Source organism: Vicugna pacos, chromosome 14 (genome assembly GCF_048564905.1).
Source record: "Vicugna pacos chromosome 14, VicPac4, whole genome shotgun sequence".
NCBI classification, from domain to species: Eukaryota; Metazoa; Chordata; class Mammalia; order Artiodactyla; family Camelidae; genus Vicugna; species Vicugna pacos.
The window spans coordinates 73105653-73133559 of record NC_133000.1 but is presented as its reverse complement, the minus strand read 5'-3'; the positions used below and the strand labels follow the sequence as shown (position 1 = coordinate 73133559).

The following is a 27907-nucleotide window of genomic DNA, read 5'->3' as shown; positions in this document are numbered from 1 at the left end:
GGCACAGGTGTGTAAAGGACACATATGTGGGGGTCGCTGCTCAGGGGGTGGCGGTCCCTGCGGGGCCTGGCTTCAGTGGGTGGTGAGCAGCCTCCTGCCCGCGGGAGACAGCCTTTGTACAATGCAAAGTGCACATGCGTCTCTCCAGCTCACGAAGAAGCCTCCATCCCTGAAGCGCAGGGAATGACATCACTCTTTGGCACAGTTCCCGCTGGCTCTGCAGTCCTGACTCCAGCCCAGTGCAGAGGGCGTGGAGGGCGGCCCTCCCCTCCATGCTGGGAACCTGCGGGCCGTGTCCTTCACCTCAGCCCCACGCCAAATCCTGCACCAAACAGAACGCGACTTGCGTTTCAGAGAAAGGGGAGCCAGCTAAGAACAAGGGACCAGATGGCATAAAACGACTTTATTTGCTCCCGACCCACATACAATAAATCCAGTCGCTTTCATCACAGAAATCGCCGGTAAAAGCTGAATGTCTCCCAAAGCCTCGGTTAGATCATCACACACAGCGTGTTCAAACGCAGTCCCCGCTTTGCTCTGCAGGTCTGCTGGGGTCTCCCGCTTGGGGGGGGCACCGAACCTAAGGGAAGCAACTGGCAAAACCAGTCTCTCAGGAAAGTAATATTCAGATGACGAGGCACAGCCTGACCGTAACACATGGCAACACCGGGCAAAAACCGGGCAGCTCACTGCCAGTGACAGACGATTACTTCCTCTCCATGTCGAGGAGAACCAGCGCGAGCCGGGCGCCCCCGCACACGCAGCCTGAAGGCTCAGAAGCGGCCGACACGGCCACGCAGGGCTCTCCTAAATCCAAGCCAGCCCGCCGGAACCGCTCCTCAAAGCTACTGCAAGTCATCGTGTCATCAACACAGACCAGGAGCGCCCAGCCATGCCCCCTCCAGCCCCCACCCGTGCCACTTCCAAACATCTGTCTCGGGGGCAGATTATATTCGGTGGAGGAAAGAACTACCTGATTAATCCGATTCCCCCTCCTCAAAATGAACTTCCCATGGGCCCCGCATCCCCACGCCCGCTCCAGAAGCCCCCAGCTCAGATGACTTCCCGGCCGCAAACACGGACGCTTCCTCCACTGCTACTGCAGCACACGCAGCCCAAATGCAGGCTGAACGGGCAGGTGCCAGGCAACGGCTCGGCCCGCCGACGAGCCTGGGGGCGCCCAGGAAGCCCGACACACATCTGCTGGCGCTCACCACCCCAGGCGGGCGAAAGCGCGCGGACGGCCGCCGGGCCTGTCAGCGCCGGACAGGTGCCATCGCCGGTCCTCCCGCTACCCCCGCTAGGCGAGAGAAATGAAGGCTGTTACACAGAAGGAGGCGCGCTTCCCCGACTCGGCACACGATGTCAAGCCCAAGAACGCAGGCCCGGGGCCGGCAGCTCCTCCTACCAGTGCGCTTGGACACCGCGTGTAATCGCTGCACCATTTCCTCCAGGGCCATCTCCTCATTTCTCAGCCAGAACCTCATCCTCCGCCAGCGCAGGACGGCCCTGCAGCCCGCTCGCCGCTGCACCAGAGGCGCCTTGCGGGAGGGGTAGCGGTGGGGAGGGGGCCGGCGGCGCTGCCTTCCCGGGATTGGTCCCCGAGCCCCGCCGAGGGGGCGCGCCCTGCGCGTGGGGGTGGGGGTGGGCTGCTCAGCGGAAGCGGAAGCGGCGCGCCCCGCGTGTCCCCGCGGCCACCTGGGAGCCCCGCGAGTGCACCTACTGAGGCCACCTGGGAGCCCCGCGTGCGCACCCCGCGGTGACCAGGGCGCTCGGTCACGGCGCCCCCGGGACCACCTGGGAGCCCGCCGTGCGCACCCCACCGGGCCCTCGGCCCTCAGCGCTCCCGCGGGCGCAGCCCAGCCCACCCCTCCAGCCCCGGGTCCCCGCCCCCTCCCCGGACTGGAGGGAGGAGCTCGGGGCCCGGCGCCGTCTGCAGCCCGCCGGCCTTACCTCCGGCCGCCCCCGGGCAGGTGCAGAGGCCGCAGCAGCCGAGCGCGCCCTCCCCCCGCCGCCGCATACCGCCCAGGTCGCGCCAGGTGAGCGGGTCGGCGGGTGGGAGGGCCCGGGGGTCCGCGGTGGGTCCGCAGGTGGCCAGGGGACGGGCCGCTCCCCCAGGAGCGCCGCCTGCGCGAGGACGCAAGGCGCAGTGAGGGAAGCGCGCACCGCCGGCTGGGGCCCGGCGACCTCGCCATGGTTGGCACGAAGCCACTCAGTGCATTCTACACCTCAGTGCCCTGCGAATGCCAGTCATGCGTGTGCGCGGCCACCGCGCCGCGTCCCGGGGAGGCGGGGGAACACCGTGCTCCCTGGGTCCTGCCGGCCTCTCCTTAACTCAGGAGCTGGCCGCCCTTTCGTGGTTGGCATTACAGGAGTGTTCCGGGAGGAAGTGCCTGCTTCCACAGTGGTTTGGGAAATTCCAGCAGGCAGCGCCTGTCAGCAGTCTGTGTGCTCACATCCCTCAGGGCTGCCTGCAGGCCCGGGGCGGGCGGGGTGGGGCAGAGAGGTGGGGGTGGGGGATGAAGACGGCACAGCATTTGCCCTCTGAGCTCGAGGGTCTGGCAGGAAAGATCTGGAAACAAATCATTGCAGCATCAAATAAAGGTGTAATACTCACGCAGGGAAAGTGTAGGGTAAATCTAAGAAATGCTGGCTTTTTTACATCAAAACTCACTGAATATCAGCAGTTTTGTGTGGTTCAAAGTAGCGTCCAATGAAGGGGGCGTCCGGAAAGGTGTGACTGCAGGGCAGAGGTTGAGCCTTTCCTGTGGACACGCCCTGGGCTGCTCCAGCCCAAGCAAACCCAGCTGCGTCTACAGCCAGGTAAGCCCAGGGTTGGCCCCCATCATCACAGCCTCCCGCCTCCGATGTCAGGGAAGGCCAGTCACCTGGCAGGGCGTCCAAAGGTGCCAGGCCTGCCCTCCCCACAGTGCAGGAGGTGCATCCACCTTCCCGCTGGTCCCAGGGCAACAGCAGCCACACCTGTCCTTGGCCAAAACTGGTCCCAGGCCACATTCCCTCTAGACTCCACAGACACACCTGGGCGGGCATCCTCTCCTCCAGGCATGGCCACCTCTCCCTTCGCCTGGCCCTCCGCTCTTCAGGCTTGGAAGTATCCCCGGGCAGTGCCAAACCTGAGGTGCACTGCACCGCCCGAGGGCTCGTTAACCCCAGACGGCCAACGCACCCCCACCGGAGTTCCCGTCCAGTAAGTCAGGCGGCCGAGGAACGCGCATGTCTGACAGGATCCCAGGTGCTGCTGGTCCACACTTGGAGCTCCGCCACCAGTCTATCCTGTCTTTAAATCAGAAGCAAACCCAGGGGAAGGCAGGCCTTCCGGCCATGCTGCTCTGGCTGAGCCCGCTGCCTTCGTCAGCCAGACGTTCTTCCCTCAGCCCCACGCCTGCCGCTCTGCCCAGTCTGCTGGTGCGTCTCCGGGACCGGGCCGCTAACTCCTGCGCCGGGCTGGGTCTGCTGGCCTCAGAGCCCAGGTCTCTGCTCACACTGTCCGAGGGTCATTTTGAGGGTGTCTGGGTGACCCTCCCGGGGGTGAGTGTGGGTGTGGGTGGGCCTCCCCCCTTCTAAGAGAAAAAGACTGAAGTCGCCCCGGGGAGACAGAATTCTGCCAGACGGACCAGACCCAGGTGCACCCCCAGCTCCCGGGGCCCAGCCTGCAGCCCGCAGCCCCACACCCCCACAGCCACGCGAGCCAGTCCCGACCTCCCTCCTCCTCTCTTGCAATCTGTATGGAACCTTTACTCTTTCCTTACATCACAGCACGTGGTGTTGTCTTGCTATAAAAGTCATTTAATATTTGCTTAAAGTATAAAAATCCTACCAACCACGCGACGCTATCGCACTTACTGTGTCCCAGGGACCCTCCTAAGCGGGTTACAGTGTGAACTGATTTAATCTTCACAGGGATCTAGGAGGCAGGGACTATTTCTACCCTGTACTACAGAATCAGGCACAGAGAGGTTCAGCAACTCTCCCAAGGTCACACAGCTGGTAAAGTGGCAGAGGCCGGGTTCAAACTCAGACACGTGTTAACGCAGACCTAAAAACAAGTGTTTGTTTCAGGGAAACGTCGTCATGTGTCAACTGGAATGTCATCCCCAAAGTCCCTCACGGCTAACTAAGGGCCAGCTAGGTAGGGTGCCAGACCCCACACTGCGCAGAGGATCTGAGCCCCAGAGCTCCTGTCCCAGGAAGTCGAGAGGCAGCAGGGAGCCCAGGTGGGAAGGCAGAAGGTAACGTGATCCCTGGATACCAAAGCCATCCTCAGCAACCATTCTGGAAAGTTAGCCACGAAGAGAGGTGTGAAACAGGAGCGCTGGAGAGGGGTGCAGCTCGGGTTCTGAGAATCCAGGTGCCCTGGGATCCTGCCCTCTAGAGACAGGTGGGTGGCTCTGGGGAGGCGGAGACGCGCCTCCTGGGAGGTAACAGGAGCTGCCCCGCCAGGCCTGGGTGCCCGCTTCCTGTGACATCTTATACCGCGTTGGAGGTGGGGAGCAAGGAGGCGGGGAGGCTCAGAAAGGACACTCTGAAGACACCCACAGCCTTGGACAGGCAGCGTCACCCGCGAGTGGGGTGCGGAGCCAGCGTCCATCTGATGAAGGGATCTGGGCCTGTCCCCTCTCCTGGGCACTGGCTCCAGGTGAGTGCTGAGGGGGACTCCTGCCCTCCCCGGGCTCCACTCCGCCTGGGCCAACAGCCAACAAGTACGCACCACCGTGTACAGACGGGGCACCAGGCTCGGTGGTGGTGCGTCCCTCGGGAACTGAAGTGAAGCTGCTGACGACATCCAGCAACCAGCTCTGCACTGCCTGGCACAGTCCACACACCAACGTGTGCGTGGCCCAGAGGCAGCGCACGGATGAGCCTCTGAGTCATGGCCACGCGGAGGACCATGTGGCAGTGGGCACGGGCCATGTGGTGAGTTGCAGAGCACACGTGAACTGCGACCCCGTCTATACTAGATCCAGAAACAGGCTGAATTAAGCCTGGAGTGTAAGTGCCACAACGCAGCCCCCAAGCCCCTCCCGAGCGAGGGTGCCCCCACGCCGGGACGCAGGGAGGGGATACTCGGCCTGGGTGCAGCTCCCAGATTCCCGCTGGGAGGCCGTGGGCAAAAGGCCAGGAAACAGGGATCCTGGCAGCCCCTGGGGCTGGGGCTCAGGGGCCAAACCAGGGCTGCACAGCCTCCCCCCGGGGACAGCGGCCGGTGGCACCGCAGGGCTCCTGCCCATCCCGTTTCTGCTTCTGAACTCCTTTTATGCCCTGCAGAGTGAACCCTGTGAAACAGAGACCACGGCCCTATCCCAGGCTCCCGCACCCCCCAGGCAGTCAGTTGGTGGCTCCGGACAGTCAGCTGGTGTCCACCTTCGTCTGATGGAACCCAGAGCAGACAGATACCAGTGGCTAAAACCCCACAGACACGTGTCAGATGGCCAGTCCTCCACCACATCCTGCAGCAATCACAGCTGGGGCGTTCCTTCCAGGCCATGAAAAACGCAGAGTAAGTCCTGATGCAAAACAGTGCCCCTCGCCGCACCCAGCAACGTGGGGCGTCCTGTCCCCTTGCAGGGAGCAAAGCTGACTCAGCCGCAGAGGGGCACCCCAGGCACCTGCCCACGGGACAGACTCACACCCAAGGGCCCTTGGACATTCTGGGCATCAACCATTTGTCATAAAGACAGAATCTGCCTCCGAAACGGGCCTGTAACTGTCGCTGCCTGGGTAACTGCATGGGGCCCGCTCCGGCGGTGGGTCTGGAGTCTGCGTGGGAAGGAAACGGCTAACCATAGGGGTGACTGATGGGACAGATAAAGCGGTGTCTCAGGAGCCCGGCTGCACTGCGCGCGCTCCCGCCCCACCGGCCGCTGGTCCGAAACAGTAAGCCCCGGAGGACACGCCTGTCTGTAATTAGGAAGTTGGCTTATTACTTTCTTTAGAAAATTAATAGTAACAAATGTAAATTTGATTTTGTCATCCATCTTCAGACACTCCCCACCAAACAATCCGCGAAGTACCAACCAGGTCCAGGGGAGGGGTGCAGGCACTCAGGTGCTGTAGAACCGGGGGTCCTCTCGAGCCCAGGGGAGCAGGGGCAGGGACGTGGGGAACGAGGTGAGCAGGAATTGCCTCATCGCTGAGGTCCCCAGGAAACAGACCGGGGAGGGGGGTGTGTCTGTGGAGGGCCCCCAGGGGCAATGGGGAAGGGGCACAGGGAGGGGGCCGGGCAGTGGGGGAGGGGCTAGGAGGGCCCTGGGGGCAGTGGGGGAGGGGCTGGGGGAGGGCCCGGGAGCTGACTTGGGGCTCCCTGGGAGGCTGCAGCAGCAGGAAGCAGCTCCAAGGCCTGGAGCTCCCCTGGGATGTGGGCTGATGCCTCCGCCTCCTTCCCCTGTGCTGAGTATTTAAACACACCAGATTTCATTTCAGAAATGTCATTTACTGAAGCCTGAACTTAGAGGCAGTACTTCCCAAGGCTCAACACCATGGTCACTGAGCTTGAGCTAAACGCCCCCAACACCTAGTTAAACATGGAGATCTGGACACAGAACTCTGCAGCAGGCACTCATCTTGAGCCCGTCAAGGTCACAGCTGCCTAGAGGAAAGCTTCTCCCTCTCCTTCCCACTTCAAGTAAGAGTCTACGTCTTGGCAAAACCGTCCAACGCAGCACGTATGTGTGGACTTGGCAATGAGGGACATTTTTTAGACAACTATAAATTCATATGCTGTTATTTTATCTTTTTTAGAGATTTTGGGGGGGTGGGTAATTAGGTCTATTCACGTATTTATTGACAGAGGAGGTACTGGGGGTTGAACCCGGTACCCAAGCACGCGCTCTACCTGAGCTGCACCCTCCCCCTAGGTCCATGTGCAGTTCTAAGGAGCAATCCAGAGAGATCCTTCCCCCCAAAGGCACAATGTGCAAAGCTACAGCTGATGTCACAGCGCGGAGACTGACACCAGCACAGCCAGCACACCTGGTCCCTGTACGACAGCCGCCGCCGCCCTCCCCGCCCCCGTCCTGAGCCCTGCTGACCACTCGTCCGCTCTCCATTTCCACAGTCTTGCTGTTTCAGGAATGTTCTCTCAGTGGAACCACACAACAGACAACTTGTGGGACCGGCTCTTTTCACTCCGGGAGACGCACCCAGGTGGTTCTGTGGTTCTTCTGGTTCTTGCTGTGTGGCCCGTGTTCCACAGTGTAGACAGACCAGTTCCTTCTAACCACTCACTCGCTGAAGGACATTAGGGTTCCTTCCAGGTTTGGCTGCTCTGAGTGAAACCCGCGGACGCTCGTGTACGTGAATCTGAGTGAACGCTCTCCTTTCCTGGGGACGGTGCCCAGCAGTGCCATTCCTGGGTCAATGACAGCTGCCCGTTTGGTTTGAAGAGAAACTGGCACACTGTTTCCAGATGGCTGGGCCATTTTACACCCCCCCAGCAACGCGGGCACCAGCTTCCCAGGGGCCTCGCGGGTGCTGGGCGCTGTCGCGGCGACACAGCTTCGCCCTCCTGGCAGGTGTGCGCGGCGCCCGGCGGAGGGTCCGCTCTGTGTCTCCCCAGGGGCTGCGGGTGCGGCTCGCCTTCAGGTGCCTATTTGCCGTCTGTGCGTCCTCTCCCCCCGTTGCCCACCTTCTGCTGGCTGTTGTCTTATGCCGGCGCGCTCCGGGACGCAGGCAGTCCTTTGTCTGCGGCCTGCAGGTGCTTCCTCCTCGCCCTCTCGGCAGGTCCTCTGGCGAGCAGAGCATACAGCTTTCATTCTGACAGAGTCTCATCTGCCGCTTTTCCGTCTGCGGGCCATGTTTTGGGCATCAAGTCTGAAACGCGTCGTCTGTCTCTAGGTCCTGAATACCGTCTACTGTGTTTTTTCTGAAGTGCTGTGGTTTTACACTTTACGTTTAAATCCGTGATCCGCTTTGGGTTAGTTTTTGTCTAAGATGTGACGCTTCGGTCATGGGTTGTTTCCTGGTTGTCGTTTTGTCTCCGATGTCCCACTGCCCCAGCGTCATTGCTGAAAGGCTGTCTTTCCTCCACTGTACTGACCTGCCAGCTTCGTCAGACTTCAGTGGGCGCGGTGGGTGGGGCCGCGTCCGAGTTCTCTGCTCTGCTCCGGCGTCTGCACCGTCCTCATCAGAGTGCAGAAGCGGGCCCTGGTATCCCTTGGACTAGCCCTCCTGCTCCATCCTGCTTTTCTGAGATGTTTTAAGCACTCTGGCTCCTTTGAGTGCATACATATTTACGATAATCTCGTCTGTGCCTTGGGACTTTGACAGGAATCCCGTTGATCAGCTGGGGAAGGCTGACGTCTTTATTATTGGAGATGTTCGCTCCACAAACACAGTCGGTCTCGCTGACCACTTACGTCTTCTCTGGGTTCCCTCGTCAGCGTTTTCTGGTTCTCCAGCCCTGTGCCTGTCTTGTTGGAGTTGCACCTAAGTATTTACTTTTCTATGAGTAATCGTAATGGGTATCGTTTTTAATTTTGGTGCCCACGTGTTCATTGCTGTAGAGAGAAACACAGTCGATCTTCCAGTGTGTCTCACGTATCCTGCAGCCGTGCTAAACCCACTTACCAGGTCTAGCAGCGTTCCTGTGGGGTCCCTGGGGTTCACAGTTAAGATGCTCATGTCGTCTGTCAACAGACTGCTTAATTCTTCTGCCAGTCTGCACGCCTTTTATTTCCTTCTCCTGACTCACTGCGCTGGCTGGGACGTCCAGCAACGCCGAGCAAGAGCAGCGAGAACACGGCTCCCACCTGCACGGGGAAGCGTGGTGTTGGCTGTGGGAGTTTGTGGCAAACACTCATGGACAACTTAAGGACTTGCTTCTGCACTGATCGAAAGGATCGTGTGATTTTTCTTTAGTCCGTTAACATGGTGCATCACATCAATTTTCAAATATTAAACCAGCCCTGCATTCCTGGATGAAACCTAACGTGGCCACAGTGAATAGTTCTTTTCATACGTTGCTTCATGCTATTGGCTGATGCTTTGTTGTGGATTCTTGTGTCTGTGTTCACGGGAGATGCTGCCCACAGCTTTCTTCCTTCCGTCTGGCTTTGGCATCACCGCGCAAGCAGCCCCCAGAGATGAAGCGATGGTGTTGCCTGGAGAGAGCGCAGAGCTGCTGTTCAAGTGCTTTTGGTAGAATTCCTGGGTGAAACCATCTTGATCTGAGGATTTCTTTTTCTGAGAATTTTTAAATTACGAATTCAGAGTCCTTAACAGCTTCAGACCACTCCCACGACCTGTCTTCTGGTGACAGCTGTGGTGGTCTGTGCTTTTCAAGCGATGCTCCTTTGCCTTCAGTTTTCAGAAATCCGACTCTGCACCTTGTGTGGTTTGAGGGGGTTTATTCTGACTGGAGTTCTGTTAACCTCTTAACTACCCGGGTGTGCCTGTCGGGCAGCGCGGGGCAGTTCTCAGCCTCTATTTGAGTGCGTTTCTTCCGCCTCTGTCTTCTCTCCTTCTGTGACTCCAGCGGCCAGAAGTTCTGGTTCCTGATATGACAACTAGTTTTGATGCAAACGTGGGCGGTTTTGTATTATGAGACCCAGGATTTTTTTTGATCGGCTGCTTTGGCTGACTTCCTCTGGGCGTTCCAGTAGGTGGGAGCCGTTCCTTCACGGCCGGGGGTCGGGGGTGCAGGAGAGTCCAGGCTCCTCGGCAGTAGCGCCGGCGACCCTGTCGCCATCTGGGGCAGAAGGTCCTTGTCGCTGCTGAGGGGCCGGGGTCCCGGCTCCCCACGAGGCCGCCACTGACGCCCCCTGCTGGGAGGATTTGGGGCTCCTTGCTCTGCTCCCCGAGGGTCTGCGCTGTCACTGTGGTGGGGGTGGCGGAAGTCCGGTGGGCCTCCTCGGAGTCTTGGGAAGGGTGTGGAAGTCCGGGCTCCCCACGGGGTCCGGCCGCCCTCAGAGTGTCAGCACCGGGGACGGACTCACCACCACCCAGCGGGGTGAAAGTCGGCTCCGCAGCGCCTCGCGGGGCACGGGGGAGGCTCCGCGGCTTCCTGAGGGTGGACGTCTAGGCTCCGTCATCTCCAGGGCCTGGAGGTGGGTGGGCCAGTGCTTCCCTGTGGAGTCTGTCTGGGACGGAGCAGGTACTGTCCAGAAGTTTCTGTCCTTCCTTTCCTGGTCCTTTGGCGGAGACAGCAGGCTTTGGTTGGGGATTTTTGGAGTTTATGCTCATTGGGGCTTCCAGTAGCTGATTTTCCAGCTCCCGAGTGGGGGACAGGAGGCAAAAGAAAACCCAGGGGACCGCCTTCCTGGGCCCGGAGGCCCCTGGCTGGCCTCACTCCTCAGACATAAAGTCCGGGGCTCTGTGCTTCACTGGGCGGGGGGGTCGGGGAAAGTGCGTCTGCTCCGTCTCCCCAGGAGCGGTCTTTGCGGGTTAATTTTTAAAGTTACATCAGAGCACAAACATCTGCTCAGAGCTCTCCCAGAACCAGTTCCAAACACACACCTCACTCTGGCTCTGGGTGAATTCATTCAAAAAAATTCCTGAGACGACAAAGGGGGCTGCCTCTCGGTTGCCCACATAAAACGGGGCCCTAACTTCGTGGAACGGGGCTGGGAGGCGCCAACCTGAGGGGAGCGCCGACTCGGGGGTTGCTGACTCTGGGGGTCTCCAGCCCATGCCCCGGCAAAATCCCAGGAGGTTGGGCAGACATGAGCTCTTGTCCTCGAGCGGCCGGAGTAAACCTGTGACTGCCATCTGTGCCAGTTTCCGCCTGTTTTTACAACCGTTAATTTAGTAGAACACGTGCATCCACGTAGGTTTAAAGTCAAGCGGTTTGCTGGCTCACAAGGCACCTAGCTAGCAGTTACGCTTCTGTGGGTCACAGCTACTTCTGTGTTCCTCATTTTGAGGTGAAAGTTACTGTAGTCTTTATCTGTGGGCAGAGCTCCCCCGTCCCTGCTTCTCCTACGAGCACCTCCCGCGCTGGTGCGGTGCAGGCGATGGACTGAGGATCAAATGCTGCTGTGTTATTAGTAACTAACCCTGCAGTTCACATCAGAGACCACCGTGTGTTGGGCGGTTTCTGAGCTCTGACGAGTGCACAGTGTCACGTGGCCACCGTTACAGCGACACGCAGGGCAGTTCAACCGCCCTGAAAGCCCCTACTGAAAAGCACTTTTTAAAAGTGGTTTTTATTTTTTTAATTTTCTGGGGGGGATAATTACGCTTATTCATTTTCCGAGGAGGTAGTGGGGATTGAACCCAGTTCACGGCTTGGCTGCCTGAGAGGTTCGCAGCCCCGAGCAGGTGTCTGAAGCGCCCACTGGCTGGCCAGCCCTGGTGCAGCAGAGGCCGGGCTGCAGACGGGACCTGCAGACCCAGGCGTCCAAAGACAGCGGGCCCTCTGGTCCTGGCTGCGACCTCCCTGGGCGGGAGCCACAGGAGAAACTAAAACGTCGTCTCCCAGGCGAGTTCGGCCCAATACAATCACCTCACTGGTGCTTCTCAGGAACCGTGTTTCTGAATAAATCCTTATCTTAAGATTTTCTCCCTACTCCCCTCTTCCCTCCAAGATGGTGGCCAGGGTTGGGGGGAGAAGGGGGCCCTTGTGTGCTGCCTTGCGGCTCCTGAGGGGAGACCCCAGGGCCTCCACGGCCCCGCCCCCAGGCCCTGGTCTGGATGGCTGGCTCCACTCAGGGCGGGTGACCACTAACCCCTCACCCCCACGGCGCCCCCTCAACCACGATGGAAACGACGGACAAGGGCCCGGCTGCGGAGGGCGGGGAGAGGCGGGCCTGGTACCCGGCTGGTGGGGACGGGAGGGGCGAGTCCGGGCTCCCCAGACGGTTACATGTGACCAGCAGCTCCACGCCCAGGTCCGCGCCCAAGAGGGAGGAAAGCACAGCCACAAAGACACCTGGACGTCAGCGTTCACGGCAGCCAAGACGCGGAGAGGCCCTGCACGTCCATCTGCTGTGGAGGAGGGAACGAGGTCCGTCCACACGGGGACACGAGCCAGCGTGGAGCGGAAGGAAGCACGGACATGCTGCCACCCGGACGTGCCCTGGAAACACGCTGGGGAAAGCGGCTGCACACAAGAGGCCGAGTGGTGCGGGATCCGTGCACACGACACGCCCAGGACAGGCCACGCCGTGGGGGCCGAGGGCGGGGGAGGGGCAGGGCGTGTGCTCCTGCGTCGGGGTCTCTCTGGTGGGACGGGAACGGTCTAGCGTTAGGTGGCGGTGAGGCCTGCCCCACACTAGAACCACTGAGCTGTGCGTCTTAAAGGGGTGACGCTGAACGGCAAGGCAGGCCTTGCTTACTCTCCTTCCCAGATTCTGCACTTCTACAAACTGAAGGGTTGTGCCAACTCTGGGTTGTCACAGGATGGCTGGCATTTTTTAACAGTAAAGTATTTTTAACAAATGTCTTTTTATAAAAGACATAATGCTACTGCACACATAACAGAGTGGTGTGAACGTACCGGCTGAATGCACTGGGAAACCAACAGCTTCGTGTGCCTCGCTTCACCGAGATCCTTGCCCGGCTGCTGTTGGTCTGGAACCAAACCCACAGCATCTCCGAGGTCTGCACGTACGAGGCAGGCGTGAATTGTGCCTAATAAAGCTGCTGTGAAGAATAAAGTGAGCGGCGAACCAGAGAGCCCGCACTCCAGCGCCAGCCCCCGGGACGGCATCAAGCTCATCACAAGCCACTCTCGCCCATTTCCCCGCAACCATCCAGCAGCCGGTGGAGAAACCCGGCCAGGCTCCCACCCGGCGGGAAGGGCGGCCTGCGTGCAACCCACCGTGTGGGTCCAGGCCGCACACAAGCCTGTGCCCCAGGGCCCTGGGGGTCTCTCAGCCTCCACGGGGACCGCTGGACCTCCCCGCTCATCCAACGTGCCCGTCCGCAGGGAGGGAGTAACTCAGGCGGCAGAGTGCATGCTTAGCATGCACGAGGTGCCGGGTCAATCCCGAGCCCTCCCCGAAATAAGCCCAGTTACCTCTCCCCAGTCAAACAACACAATAACGAACTGGCCGCCAGAAGCGCCCCCATCCCTCTGGGGACGACACACTTGAGCCCCGAGTAGGAAAGGAGAAAGCCGCCCAGCCTCGGTGGCTCAGCAGCACCACCTGCTGGCCTGAGGGGGTCGAGCGGGCAGAGGGGGCCCAGCGACGGGGAGGACCTGGAGTTCCAGGTCGTCCCCCGCGGGGGTGAGTGTCAAGAGCCGTCCTTGCCCTGCACCCTCCAGGCATTCTTGCTGGTGTAAATCGTGGTTCAAATCAAAACAAAGCCGGCTGTTTAACGTAACCTGAAACCCTCTGAGAGCTGACCAACGAGGTTCTCCACACGCAGGTGACCATGGGCAGCACCTGCCCAGCAGACACCCCTCGCCCAGTGCCAGCGAGACGCTGCGTCCGTCGTGCCCAGATGTCGGCACTTCCCACCTGCCAGGCGCTGGGGAGGCCGCACCGTGAAGGACACTCCCGACCCCAGACACACAGGGAAATGAGCCACGACCGCGTCTGCAGTGGTGGCAAAATTAACCAATTACAAGTCGCTTATGGTGAAAAAAAAAAAAAAGGAGCTTCAAGGTCTGCGTGAAAAGGGGTTAAGATGATTTTAAAGAATTAAAATACTTATTGTCAAAAAAATGAGAAGTGAAATCTTTGCTGAAGGGAGCGGAGGGACCTCGGAGTTACCCGCGGGCCGACCTGCAAGGAAGCAGGGTGCTCTGGCCCTGTGGTCCCAGCCCTGCTCGCAGCTCGTCCATGCAGCCCAGGGCGGGCTCAGGGCCGGGTCTCCGGCTGCAGACCTGGGCCCCGACCCAGCTCGCCGCCGGCCCTGCAGACCAGCTGCGCTGGAGTTTCACCTCCCATCTGAGCCCGGGGCAGCGGGCAGCGTCAGGAGGCAGCCTGGCTGTCACGACTAGGGCTGCTGGCGTAGAGTGGGCAGAGACAGCCGTGCTGCCCACATCCTACAAGGCACAGGACGGCCCAAGAAAGGGCACGGCCCGGCCCCAGATCTCCGGGCTGCCGCGGCTGCGACCCCAGGCCGCTGTCTCTTCCTGCTCCTCCCACCGGCCCCCAGGTGCAGGCCCTCAGATGACAAGGATGTGACTTGGCCTTACCTTCCTCAGAGTGTAAAACAGGTTCCTCACCTGTCGCTTACAGGCGCACCTGGAAACGGAAACTCAAAGGTGACATTTTTCTTTCTTCCACGTGTGGATGTTTTCTTCTGTAAAAGCTGTGTCGTTTCCATGTTCCTCAGTCCTACTGTCCTCGGTGCACCCGGGGCCTGGGGCGGCCTCCCTGACCCCCGTCAGGGCTCCCACCTTCGGCTCCCACGGAGACTGCATGTCATTAGGTAAGACGAGGTCTTCCTGGAGCGAGGTGTCCACTATGACTGGTGTCCTTATAAAAGTGGGGAATTCAGACACGGAAGCACAGGGAGACGCCACGACCGTGGAGAGCCAGGTGATGCTTCTGCGAGTCACAGTCTCCAGAAACAGCAGACGCCGGGGGAGCCTGGGACACACCCTCCCGCACAGCCTGGGAGGGACCGGCCTGCCGGCGCCCTGCCCCGCCGACGTGAGAGAGCGGGGTCCTGTCGCTGAAGCCGCTCAGTCTGTGAGACGTTGTCCCGCGGCCCCAGGACGCTAACAGTTCTCCCACTGGGCACCTGCGCTTTAACGCAGTTGACAAGCTTTTGGTGGAAGCCTGTGATTTAACGCTGGTTATTGGGAAGATGTTCCAGGGAGAAGAGAAGGACTCGACAAGGAGGTGTGTGATGTGCTCACTGGGGGCGCGATGCGTCTGTATCTTGTCATTACCTCAGACCAAGAGATTTCCCCGGTCTGAAAACAATCAAATATTTTGCTTGAAAACATCTGTGAATCAGCTACTGCGGGAGCGCGTTTCTCAGGAGTCTTTTTGGGAAACGCGGACTGTAAACACTTACCCTTGTGCAGCACACTTGTCACACATGGCCGTTCCTGTTTCTCTGAAGTTAATTCTTTAGAAATCCAGTTAAAAAATTATCTAAAAGGGTCAAATAAAGAACAACAGAAGGGGCGGGAGGAGAAGGAGGACCTGTGTGTTCGTATTGACCGCGGGGCCACGAGGACAGGCCCAGGTGGGCGCAGAAGCTGAAGGGCTCCGACCGTCCCGGGTGGGCGGCGAGGGGAGGATAAACTCCGGCTGCCACAGGTTCCTCGGGGTTGGAGGAGTGACTGGGGAATGAGCTTCAGAGCAACCCCGCTGTTTTCTGCAGTGATTTTGCTAAAGACCTAAGAGGAGGGGGCACAGCGGGCTCCACTCGCAACGTCAGGAGAAGTGGCGAAGCTTACGACAGCGACTTCAGACAGTGGGAGACATGGGGTTCCATGAAAAGGCATAAAAGTACGTGGTGGGTCTGCTTAGTTAAGAAGAGGAGGAAAGAAAATTGTTACAGATGCATAGTTCAGCCAGCCCTGATATTTGGGGGGAGGTTATACAGAGAAATCTCACCGGCTGTTGGGTCCATCAAGGCATGGAGAAACGCAGCATTGTGTCTCAAACCCATTTCATGGTCTACTTAATTTAATAAATACAGAACTGCATTTCAAAGTCACAGATGGTGCCAATAAAATGACTGAACGCTGCTTCCAAGAGCGAGACTGGCCAAGTCGCCTGGCTACTTGTTGACATCAGATTTCACAGCAGCTAAAACGAGACCAGAGACACCGACCACGCGGGGACCAGATACAATAGCAGTTCCGATCAAAACCTGCCGCTGTGTCTACTTTCCAAAGCGAAACCACGGCTCCCGTCCGCGGTGTGAAGACGGCACTTTAAGACAGCGACAGCAAGCTCTGACCCAGCGGCCATCTCTCAGAACACGTGACTGGGGAAGCTCCTCAACACGGAAAGCCCTCTCACAGGACTTCACGCCTTCAGGTGAATCTGAATCAACCAACCAGTCTCCGTGCACGCTGAGCAAGAAAGAGCAGAAGCACAGAGACACTGAGTCCACAGCGGCCAGTGTCGGCACAGGCCCCGGGGCCCTTCACGTGCGCTGGCCCAAGGGTGGGGCTGCCCGGGGGAGGGGTGCACCTGAGGCGGGGTCCAAGGGTGGGGTGCGGGGCGGAGCAGGAAGGGTGCAAGGTTGCCTGGGAGAACGTGAGGGGACAGGTGGCAGCCCCCCCACAGTACAGATGGAGAGGGCCTGCCCCAGAGGGAGCTCCCCGCAGGCTGGGGTGTGGGGCCAGGAAAAAGGGCACAGGGGGCCCGGGGGAACAGGTGGAGCTCAGGGGGGGTCAGACGGGACACAGGTGGGGCCAGGTGGGGCACAGGTAAGGGCAGCTGGGGTCAGGTCAGGCACAGGCAGAGGCACTGAGTGGGGAAAGGTCCGGGCAGGGACAGGCAGGACGGCAGGTGCGGGCACGACTGGCAGGAGGCGCTCCAGCAACCGATTCAATTCTCTCTGTGGGGTGGGGTCAGGTGCCCCACGGGAGACAGTGAGGATGGGACAGGCCTTGGGCAGGGAGAGAGCAGGCCCCGCACAGTTTCAGCACAGACAGAGACTGCCCGGGGGCTGGGGGCTTACTGAAGCTCACAGCCACGGAATTAAAACCCACCCGCCTGGCGGCAGACTTCGTACACGACAGCTTTGTGGAGATCTAGTTGACACACGTGTCCATCCTTGCGTACCCAGGTGCGAGCCTGGGCTAGGCGCCCAGAAGGAAACACCAGGGTTCAGGGTCTGCCCCGCTGGTGCCATGAACCAAGAGGTGTTGAGACTGAGGTGCGCGCAGCGGCGTGACGCCGGTGGGGGAGGGCATCACGGGGGCGAGGGGCACGGAAGCGTGAGCAGGTTCGTTCCATTAACGCCTTGGAAGAACAAATGAATCGAGCAGGAGCTCGAAGGATTTTTAAAGGAGAAATAAAGCACAAGAAATAGAGGCAAAAGCAGAAACAAATGAAGTAGAAGTTGGAAAACCAGCAGAATGAAAGTTAAGAACTGGTTTCCGGAAGTAAAAACCACAAAACAGATCCACCAGCTAACCTAGCGGAGACAAGAGAAAGTGAAAACACGCAGAATGAGGGATGAGATGGGCACCAGTCTTGGAAATGAGACCCGTGCGGAACCTCAGCAGCCGCTCTGTGCGGCCGCACAGTGAGGTCCGAAGGCCTGGGTGAAACGGGCGGTTTTCAGGGTACACCTAACTCCTCAGACAGACCGATTTCCACAGGAGGAAGAGAGGAAGCTGCCCAGGGCGACTCCTCCAACAGCATCAGGCCCAGACGGTCTCACGGGGGTCCTGCCGGCCTTCACAGACGGGTGGTTCCAAAGCTGCTTCACACTCAAGGTCCAGGGAGAGGATGAACCCGAGTGCTTTTCATGAAGAGAACAAAGCACTGATACCAGAATCTGACCGAGACCGAACAGGAGCCACAGGTCAACCTGCATTTCAAGCACCAATGCAGACACCCTTAAGTAAAACGGTGTCACGTGTTCATATTCCTCTGGTGCGGGCTGCGCAAGCAAGCTGGTTCCAGAGGCACAAACCGTAAATGGGTGGGGGAGCAGCTGTGCCGGGGGGCCTGACGGTCACCCCTCTGCCGGGGGGCCAGAGCCAACACCGGCAGTGACAAGTCCTGGTGACGGCAGGCACCCCGATAGGACGAGGTGGCTGGCTTGAGCCTCCGGCGTCTTCCTCCCAAAACCCACACCCCAGTCTAACCAGGAGAAGCCAGACAAACCCACCGAGGAGCATGCGACAGAACCCCTGCCCGTACGCATCCTCCCCGCCGTCCAGTCACCAAGACAAGGCGGGTCTGAGGGGCTGTCAGCGCCACGAGGGCCCCAGGGAAGTGTGACGACTGCATGTCACGCCGTGTCGGATGGGGCCCTCTCACAGAATGAGGACACCTGAGTAAAGTCAGGGCTTCACTAAATAGCAGCGTATCAGCACTGGGCCCTTACCTGTGACAAGTGCACCACAAACACGTACGACGTTAACGACGGGAGGCTGGCCATGGGGTACGTGGGCCTCTGCACGGCCCCCAAGAATCTCAGTCAACCTGGAACCGTCCTAAGAAATAAAAGCTGTTTTAAGAAAGAGGACTGTCAAATAGTTACTCAAAGTGCATCGCATCTGAGACACAAAATGAGGCCAATCTAAGCAAGTCGACACAGAAAGACTTCCAGAACATACTGTGTACAAACGCCAAACTGCAAAGAAAGAAGGAAACCCCAGCACCAAACTGGAGGAGCGCTGTCGTGACCGGCCGGGGTTCACGCCGGAAGCGCAGAGGGAAAAGGGTGCAGCTTGCGCCTGCTGCCTCCTAACGTCACATCTAAGCACCAGGGTTAGGACCCCCCCCCACACGGAGACGCACTTGAGACACTCATTCTACCGGTTCTTGGTGTATTTATTCTGGACCGTCTGGCCCTGGCCCAGGGAGGGGGGCGCTGAAGAGCCCAGCCCCTCCCGCAGGCCCACGGGGAGACAGCGCCGGGACCACGGGAGCCCCACCTCTCAGAACAGGTGGTGGCTGCCACCCTGGGCGGGTGGGCAGGGTTAACCCCAGCAGCAGGAAGGCAAGCAGGAGGGAGCATTTGCTGCAGTGGGACTCGTTCCGGGAAAGTGAAGGCCGCGTCCCCGGACGCCCGGCCCAGCGTGGCGGGGGGAGGCCGGGCACGTCTCCACGGGCACACACACATAAACACACTTCCATCACCTTAATCCTACAGCACGCGTTAGAGCACATAGTTAAATAGAAAACCCACTAACTTTCTTGAAACCCTAACAAACTCACGGCTGCTCCTGGGCATGCCGTGGAGGCGGGGCCGGCTGCCGGCGCTGAGAGCATCGGGCTCAGGGAGACGAGGGCTCTCCAGGCATCCTGGGCTGGGAGCGACCTTGTCCAGCAGCTCAGCTTCTATGGGACGCGTCCCATCCATTTTAAGTAACGATGAAATACCCCAAGTCGGTTCCCCTGAGACAGGCGTCCGGGAGGTGCTGGAGGACATGGGACTCCCCTGGGACCCCAAAGCTCGCAAGGAAGCTGGGGGTCGTTCCACTCTGAGCCCTTCACACCTGCGCCCCGGCAAGTCGGGCACCTGCCCCCGCCCCCACCGCCCCACCGGCGCCGCGGGAAGATGGGCAGTCTGCTCCCAGCACCACCCAGCGACCCACCAGCTAGTGCCACCCGCCTGTGAAGTCGTGCACAGGGAACGTGTCTTCTTAAAAAAAAAGAACAGGGTATAGCACAGGGAAATATACACAAAATGTTATGATAAATCACAGAGGAAAAAATGTGACAATGAGTGTGTATATGTCCATGAATGAATGAAAAATTGTGCTGAACACTGGAATTTGACACAACATTGTAAAATGATTATAAATCAATAAAAAATGTTAAAAAAAAAAAGAACAGGAAGTCCTGCTAGTTTCGCAAGTGATATAAAAAGTCCAAGTGAGCAAGACCGAGGGGTCAGGAAAGGGTAAAAGCGAGAGCTAATCCCTTAGGGCGACACCAGGAGCTCCGTTTCCACAAACAGCCTGTCTGTCTTTTGCAAACTCCCCCTTCGGGATGGGCCCACAAAACCACAAAGAGGAGACTGACCAGCGCGGCTCCTGGGGACGCCCTGGCCGTCCCGGCGCCGTCAGGAGGGCCTGCAACACCGGGCCGCGCGCAGGTAAGTAACAACAGTCCTGGGAAAGAGACTGCGCTTCGGAAGCCGAGGAGCAGGGAACCCAGAAGCGCGCCGCCCGCGAGCTCTGCGCAGCTCGGACCCCTGCCCCCACCGCCCCCGCCCCACAGCCCGCGATCCCAGGGTCACTCGTTCTCCTCGAACTGTGACCACGATCCAGGCCAGAAACACTGGGGATCAGCAAAAAGCCAATGTCCCTCCAAGCATCGGTTTCCTGTGGTCGCTCTCACCTTTTCCAAAACGCGTTTTCAGCCCACGCGTATTATTTCTGCACACCCCCTCCAGAAACATGAACGGCCCCTCCCTGCGGCTCCTCAGAGGGGGGCCTCTCCCAGAACCCTGAAGGATCTCGCAGTGTAAGTGCCTTCAGGTACTGTGCTCAGCCACACAGCACTGCCGACGTTCTAAGCTTTGTGACCCAAGCAACGCAGCTTCACAATTCGACTCGCACTGCAGGTGGTGTTTGTGCCCAAGTCAAGCATTCTTTGCATTTTTGTCTTCTATCCACAAAGCCTTGCCCAGTACCTGTTCAAGTGACCAGAAACCCCACTTCTGGGGACTGACCCCAAAGAAGAGGAAGCAGGGACATGCGCACCCCTTGTCCACGCGCACAGTCACGACGGCCACCAGGTGGCAGCAACCCGCACCCACCAACGGGCGGGGGAGGGACACAGGGCGGGCCAGCCCCACAAGGGGACAGACTCGGCTTTAAGCAGGGCTGAAGCTGCGACTTGACACGGTGCAGAAGGCAAGGACAGCGCACGGGGCGGGCTAAGACGGCCCCCCAAGACAAGACCGCGCAGTGTCCGCCCGACGCCCACTGGGCCGGGCCGGGGCGGCGTGTGAGTGGGGAGTGTTTAATGGGGACGGAGCTTCAGCTCGGGAAGAAGGAAGAGTGCCAGAGGGACGTGTGAAGGCTGCACACAGAGTGAATGCACCTAACAGCCCGCAGCACACACTTCAGAGCAGCCGACGTGGTCAAGTCTACATCGCGGCCCTCTCACCTCAATAAAAAACTAACTTACTGATTTCAAAACCTGAAGCTCTGACACTAGCATATTTCATACCCCAAAGGGTATCTGAAGCAGTGGCACTGGGAGGCCCACGGTGACAGTGACGGCGGGGGGAGGGAGGCCAGTGGGGTGGGGACGTGGAGGCTCCCGGGGGGGAAGGTGATGGCCGGCTATTCTGACCGCACCCTTTCTCCTCCCCAGAAACAAGGAACAAGGCTCGGAATGTTGGCGCGATTACCTTCCACCTACTGGAGACCGAGGTTGGAGGCAGCCAGAGGGCTGCAGGCACTGCACCACCCGCATGTCCAGGACTTGCGGGGTTGGTTCTGCAGGTCCAGGGAGGAAGGACTCCAGTGGACGCTTACTGGGCTGTGTCCTCGCAGCCCCGCTCTGCCCTGGGCTCTCCCAGGAGCTGCCTGCCTCCCTCCCTAGTGAATGGGGTAAAAGACAAGGCCTGGTCCTGGGAGGGTCGGGACCCCAACGAGGAGACTAACTTGCAGGATTGCGCTCTCGCTGGCCAGCACTCACCAACAGGGAGCTGCAAAAATCAACTTTCTAAACCTACAAAACCAAACACAGGTGCTGGGGGCAGGTGGGGCTGGGGGGTCGGCCACTCTGAATGCACCAACCCCCTACCCACAAGCCAGTCACACAGCCATGCTTCTTCACATGCACGAGCGACTCGCAGCTCAGAACCTCGGAGACGAGACCCCCCAGCTGGCAGGTCGGGTACCATCCGCGAAAACAGATGTGTGCGTGTCCGGTCCCGAAGGTGGTGCGGAGACCGTGCCCACCAACAGGTGCACACGGCCTGACCAGGGACTCAGAGCAGGCCCTCTCAGGGCAACGCCGCAGCCTCGAGCCCCACGTCCAACCCGACTGCGGGGGCGCCAGCTTCGAGCCGAGAAAGCTCGGGAGGTAGAGAGTGAAGGACTGTCACCCAAGTTCCCAGATGAGTTCTGGCTTCTGCTCTGGGAGCCGCCAGTTCTGGCCCAGCCCCAGGCGGACCCCGTGGTACCAGCCCACTCACCAGCGGATTCACGCCTGCCCTCGGGTGCTGGCAACTTGCCTCGTCCAGGGAAAACTAGTTTCAGAGTCAGTTTGGGAAGGAACGGCAAAGAATAATTAAACACAAGCAAAACTAGGAGCAGGGAGCCAGCTGCCTCCTTCCTGAAGAGGGGCACTGACAGTGCTCGGACGGCCAGGAACAGAGGAAGCGCGTCCTCGGGCCCGGATGCCTGGGTCAGGGAGCCCTGGGGCGAGGGGGGCACCCTCACCACCGTGTGCGCTGCCCAGTGCATCCTGGGGTCACAGCCACTGCTCTGGTGACCATTCCAATCTGACAAGGCACCAAATTCAAACAATGGCTCGTGTGGGTCTGAAACCGAAGCAAAGGCTGGGAGCAGGGCCGCTTGCTGCACTGTGCGCCACTGGAAACCCAAGCAGACATTTCTCGTGGTCTCTCGCCAGAACCAGCTCATCTGACTCACCACCCAGCTCTCAGCCCGAGAGCGACCGCCCCTCCCGCGTGGGGAGTGGGCTCTCCCCCGACCCAGCCTGCCCGCCGCAGGCGCCCGGGCAGTCGGAGGGCAGGTGTTCCCGCAGGTGTGAAACACACCGGTCTCCCAGAGGACCGGAGGGGCTGAGAGCTCGACTTCTGAGTCCGCCGTCAGTCAGAAGCTGGGCTCCCCGAGGCGTGAGCCGGCCCTACCTGCGGGCGCGGGCGTTCCCGCCGGCTCATCCCGAACAAGCCTGATGACGTCAGACACGTCAACCTGGTGGTCACCTTCCTCCTCTCTGGCCACGCTGGACTCTTGTGTGGAAGAACGGTCATCGCCCCCGGGTTTCTGGCACAGGATGAATCTCCAACAGTCGAACATGAGTCTGCAGAGCGAAAAACAGATTTCAGCTGGAGGACGAGGTCACGCCGCCAGAACACATCAGCAGTGCTTCACTGAACAGAGCCCAGGCCACCGGGCACAGCCTGCCGCGGCGCTCACTCTGACCTGGACGCGGTGTGCTCCAAACTCACACCAGCCTTCTCCAACGAATTCCGTCCGCGTCAACGTTCAGTTAAACGAGCAACTTCCTTTTGTAATATTAAGATGGATAAAGCGTTGCATGAGCAAAAATACCATTTGCTTCTGCTGAAAAACAAAAACCTTGATTTTTTTCCCCTTGACATTTACGCTCTTGTTTCAAGGATAAAAAGCCCCTGGTTCTCCTCGTTTCAATGTCATCGTCTAGTTCACTGAACTGGCAAACTTCCAGAGCCACTGCCGCCTGCTTATTCAGGTTTCTAACAAACATTTCTAATCCTCTAGGTGAAGAATGCCATCCCAGTTCTGGAACGAACATTAAAGTCTTATCCCCTGGTGGAAACTGGGCAAAGAATCTTGAATCAAGTTTTTTAGAAGCAGTCTTGGATTTAAGGAGGCAACTGGTGACTGTATTTTAAACTGAAGCACGTGAAATCATCGCCGGGCAAATGCTCACCTTCGCTAGGTAATTAATTACTAACTACTCCTTTTTGCACTGAGTTTTTCCGTCTGTTTATGGCTCATTGTTGGCTTAATACCTGGCTGGGCCCCTTCCTTAAGAGTGAAGGTGCACATAACCCCACGTGGATAAATTCGCCTGTGTCCCCACAGTGACCGTTCAGCCTGTCCTACCCACTCAGCACTGCGTGCCCTGCCTCCAGGCACACCCGCGGGCAGACCTTCTCTGGCCCAGGGAGGAGGCCACCTGGAGACTGGAAAGGCTGCCCCGCTGCTCAGGGGACCCTCCCGCTCCCACATCTCCCCATCCGTGCCCTTCACTGAAGCCCCTTGCTGTCTGGTCAGCCCTGGCCCTCCTCCCGCGAGGTCCTCCCCGACCACCTGACCACCATTTGCACAGACACCCAGGCAGCCTCGAAACCTTGCCACCACCCCTGGCCCCAGGGAGGGGTTCCAATGTGCCGCCCACGTGAGAACCACGCTCAGAACCTCGCCGACCACTCCAGGCAGGAAGCTCAGGGCCCAAACCCTCTGGGGCGCCACCAGTGCCATGCTCGGCCCTGATGAGGAGACAGCACCTTCCCCCACCCCCTCCTCTTCCCACCGGACCCCCCCTCTGAGGCACGCCCCTTCGTTTTTATCCACAAGGCTGTGGGTCAGTAACTTGCCTGCCACCCACATGAATCTTTGCGACACCTCCCCAGGCGTGTCTTCAGATCCCTGTAACGTTTTATTAAATTCGCTCACGTAACAGTGTGAGGAGGGCCCTTCCTAGCGACGAGAGGTGACCTACACCCCACCCCTTCCCGGGCAGGACCTCAGCCCTCAACCCTCTTCCGTGGGTCCTGCTTATCTTCCTGAGAAACCCAGGCTGGGCCGGCGGAGGCAGGGCCGGATGGATGGACGCAGGCGGCGAAGACGCCGAGCACCCTGAGCACAGTCACACCCGGGGCCACAGGCTTCTGGTGGCTTCAGTCAAGTTTTCACACTTAAAAGGAGGAAGAAAAGATTTCACTGGTTAAAAACAAAACAGAACCAAAAGCCCTGTTTTGTCTACTTTTCTTCCAAATTCTACTCGGAGAATGTCCAACACGAACAGGCCAATCGTAATCTCAAACCTCCAGAAGGAAGAGAAGAGGCCCGGTGTGGCTGCCTTCACCTTTGTCCCCAGTGGCCCTGATGTCCTCGGCTCCAGGAGAGGCCTCCTGCCAACCTGAGAAGGCGTCCTGCAAGGATCAGCACCGGGCTGCTCCACGCTCATCTCCGTGGAGCTGGGTAGAGACTGGTCTTTTGAGCTCCAGAGAGATGCTGGGAGGGTCTGGGGAGGGGGCTGGGTTTCCTGGGGCTTCTGGAGCTGACCAGGGCTGTCGTGATTCTGGATGAAGTCTTTGGGAGGGGCCCTGACCACAAAATTAAGACACCCAGCTCCAGATGTCCCAGAGTTTCTCAGTAGCCCCCACGGAGTGTCCAGTGTCTTACTGTGGGCTGGAAGTCCCAAAAGTTTTACTTGGGGAAGCCTGGAGGAAACGTGGTGACACACCTGTCCCCCAGGTAGATGTGCTACAGACTAGCTAGGCCAGCACGAGGACTCCACACACGGGTGGTGGGTCCAGCCCGCCTCCCCACGCCAGCAGACAGCTCCGCCGCTGCCTTCTCTGTAGGGCTGGGCTCAGCCTGCAGTGGTTCTCTGTGGTGAGGACCCCCTCCCTCCAAACGCCCTCCCCAGGGGAGAAGAGGACCGAGCACCGCTGGACGAGGCAAGGAGCCTTTCATCTGCACACCCTTCCTGGACACGGGATGTACAGTTCCAGTTTTTAGAGCAGTAACTGCTAGAGAAATGATTTGGGAGTTTTGGGTGAACTGATTATAAGAAAAATTCCATAATGGACTGTTTAGCAAGAGAAAGGAAAGATTCAGTTGGGGATTATGAAATAAACCACGAGCTTAATTTTTTTGTTTAAACTGCCCAGGAGCTGATTAAAGAATCGGGCCTTTATTTTATATGATTAAACAGTTTGTTTTCACAGAGTGGGAAAAAGGGGCTGCGGGCACTTAGCCCGGAGCCTCTCACCTGTCGTCAGACGAGAGCTTCCTCTCGTGAGCTCAGAGGAGGGTGGAATGAGTGAGCTTAGCAACTAGGGCTGCACTTTGCGGGGACGGTTCCATTCCTGTCACCGCTGCTGCTACACTTGGGACTTCTGCTCTTGGAGCCTTGTAACGCCAAACCAGCTAAACTGGCGGCCGGCTGCTGTGAGCTAACAACATTCTAGGACAGTTTATTCCGCCACGAGGACACCCCAGTGTCCTCACTCCGGCTTCAGGTTTCCCCCATTTTACAAAAGCGCTTAGTATCAGTCAGCAGAAAGCTCCTCTTTTGAAGTGAATGTAATTTCACTCCCTCACCAAGATGCTGCCTTCCCAGACAAGACACCCAGTGAAAGTCTTTTCAGCAAAAGTCTTCATGTCCTCAGAAAGGGGGCTTCTCAGAAGGCTGATCTTGGACCACTGGTTATGAATGAGTCCAACAAGAGCTTGGCAGTGAGGGGGGAGGGGAGGGGAGGAGGGAGGGGTGGGGCAGGAGGGGGAAGGGGGAGGGGGGCGTGAAGAGCCTCAACTTCAAGAGGAAGACAGGGTTCCAAGCTGCATTTCAAGCACTTCAAACACAGATGTTCACGCCCTGAGCCCCACCAATCCCACCCTCTTTACAAGCTAGACTGCTGGCCCCTCCTGGTCTGCAGGGCTCTGGGGAGGAAATCTCACCCCCGACCCTGGGGGAACAGTACCCCGGAGGGTTGTAGCGAGGCTTCGGGTGCGAGGCTCTCTGCACCTGCCACAGCCTTGCACAGGAATCACTTGCTTTCACTACAGTGCTGTGTGGCTGCTGGGACGGTGTCCCCCTGCACAGGATGCAGAGCGGAGGTGCACAGAGGTGTGGCTCCTCTCAGCACAGTGTCCCCAGGCCCCTGCCCAGATGGTCAGGCCAGGTCCCGGGAGGGTGCCCCCTTTCCTAGGGGAGAGGGTCCCAGAATCGAGTGGAGAACTCTCCCTTCCTACCCCTCCCGGTTTGAGGCTCACCCCAGAGGGCACCTCCTCACCACCCACCCAGGCCTGCGAGCAAGCCTGTCTCCCATCCCCTAAAGGAGTGAGGAGAGGCGGTGGGCCTCTGCTGCTGCTGACTCAGCCCGCGTGGAACCCAGAACTCAGGAAAACCCTGTCTGTGAGCCCAGGTCCCCACAGCAGCTCCGGACCAGCCATTCCATCCAATTTGCATACCAGAATACCTCCCAGTGGGAGGACCCCTTCTCCAGGGCCCGCACCCCTTCACCTACCTGCCAAGCAGGGTCCCCGGCGGCCCGGAGGGACGGAGGACACTACACCACCAGCAGCCCCTGGGGACAGACTTCTATTTTTGTGGCTCAGCCCTGCCCCTCCCTGTGGTCACACATCCTGGGGCCTCCCACGGCCATTCCCACACATCCTGCCTGTGCCTCAGGGTCACCTTAACCCCTTCCCCGGCCGGCCGTTAGGGGCACGGTGGGCCACGTGGCCCTGGGTGGGAAGTTTCCTGTAAAGTTAGGAGCCTGCACTTACTCCAGAAAAAAGCCTCGTGGGGGCCCCTCCCCCGCCAGGCTCCTTTGGAAGTGCCTGGCGCTACAGGGGAGCAAGGAAAGCTTTTCAAAACCGGCAGGAATAGCCTTTGCAAAGGAGAGAGAGAAGGACGTTATTTTTAAACTGCAGAGTCTACTTTTCCGCTTGGAAAACAAAACAGCCTGCGGCCAGGCCTCTCCCTCTGCCGACCGGGGAAGGAAGAGTCAGGTGGGGACCCACCTCCTGCGCCCCCTTCACACCTGTTCCCACGCCTGCTCTTGCCCCTGTCCCAGCAGCGACGGGGGTCGGGAGAGCTTGGGGTGTGGCTCTGGGAGGGGCAGAGGAGACCCTGGAGGAGGCGGCAGGGAGGGGGTTACACCTGTGGGGTGTGAGGGGCCCCGGCCGGCGACAATGGGGAGGGGCGTTTGTGCACGCGGAGCCCGCGCTCCGAGTCGGTGTCCCCGGGCCGGGGTCCCCAGGGCTCTCGGGGGTCTCAGGCGCGGCCGGGGCGGGAGGCGACTGGAACCGCCCAGACCGCGATCGGCCCGCCTCCCGGACGCAGCGTCCGCGCCCCCATCCCCTCTGTCGTCCACCTCCTCCTCCCGTCCCCCCTCCTCCCTCTTCGCCTGCTCCCCCCCGCCCCATCCACCCTTCCCGCCCCCGCACACCTGCCAGGCCGCGGGACCGTCCTCCCCGCGTCCTCGTCCTCCGCCCGCAGGTGCCCGCGCTGACGCCGCTCCTCCTCCGCCTCCGGGGAGGGGAGGGGGGAGGGGAGGGGACGGGTGGGGAAGCGCGGGAGGGAGGGAGGGGAGGGAAAGGGGAGGTGGGGGAGGGTTAGTAGGGCGGAGGCGGGAGAGTGGCGGGGGAGGGGCAGCGCAGAGGGAGCGCAGCGGAGGGCTGGGGCCGGAGGTGGGAGGAGGAGGCGGAGGGGAGGAAGGGGTAAAGGTCCGAGCAGGGGCGAGAGGGGGAGGAGCTGCCCGAGCCCCGCCCTTCCCTCCCCCTCCCCTTCCCCTCCACCTCCCCAGCGTCTCCGCAGCCCCCCTTGTCAGCCGAGTGCAGCAGGGCGGCGGGGGTCGTGGCAAGGGACCAGTCGCCTGTCCCTGGGGTCGCTCGGGCTGACCTGTGAAACTGGGG

The 27907-nt window shown here is 59.6% G+C and overlaps 1 protein-coding gene and 1 long non-coding RNA gene across 24 annotated transcripts in view; one reads left to right on the top strand and one right to left on the bottom strand.

Annotated features, from left to right (window-relative positions):
• MCF2L (MCF.2 cell line derived transforming sequence like) overlaps positions 1 to 27506 on the bottom strand; it is a 103187-nt gene extending 75681 nt beyond the window's left edge. Inside the window, exons 1-2 of one of the 8 annotated variants that reach the window (XM_072976568.1) lie at positions 27442 to 27506; positions 22399 to 22571 (exon numbers count right to left, since the gene is read on the bottom strand). In XM_072976568.1, the coding sequence (XP_072832669.1) occupies positions 22399 to 22567 (169 nt within the window). In that variant the 5' untranslated portion in view covers positions 22568 to 22571; positions 27442 to 27506. Of the gene's footprint in view, positions 1 to 1408; positions 1650 to 1723; positions 1806 to 1953; positions 2469 to 22398; positions 22572 to 27441 lie in introns of those variants that run through there. The other 7 variants (XM_072976572.1, XM_072976575.1, XM_072976574.1 and 4 more) reach the window with 7 other exon arrangements.
• Positions 1423 to 10724, top strand: LOC140701195 (uncharacterized). 16 transcript variants are annotated; one of them, XR_012080142.1, is made up of 6 exons: positions 1423 to 1537; positions 1974 to 2039; positions 2708 to 4657; positions 4742 to 6129; positions 6442 to 6643; positions 6876 to 10724. It is a non-coding gene; the product is annotated as an uncharacterized lncRNA (long non-coding RNA). The 16 variants fall into 16 exon arrangements; XR_012080141.1 differs by having other exon boundaries at positions 2688 to 4657; XR_012080147.1 differs by lacking the exons at positions 1423 to 1537; positions 1974 to 2039 and having other exon boundaries at positions 2528 to 2823; positions 3105 to 4657.
• Positions 27507 to 27907: the final 401 nt, after the last annotated feature.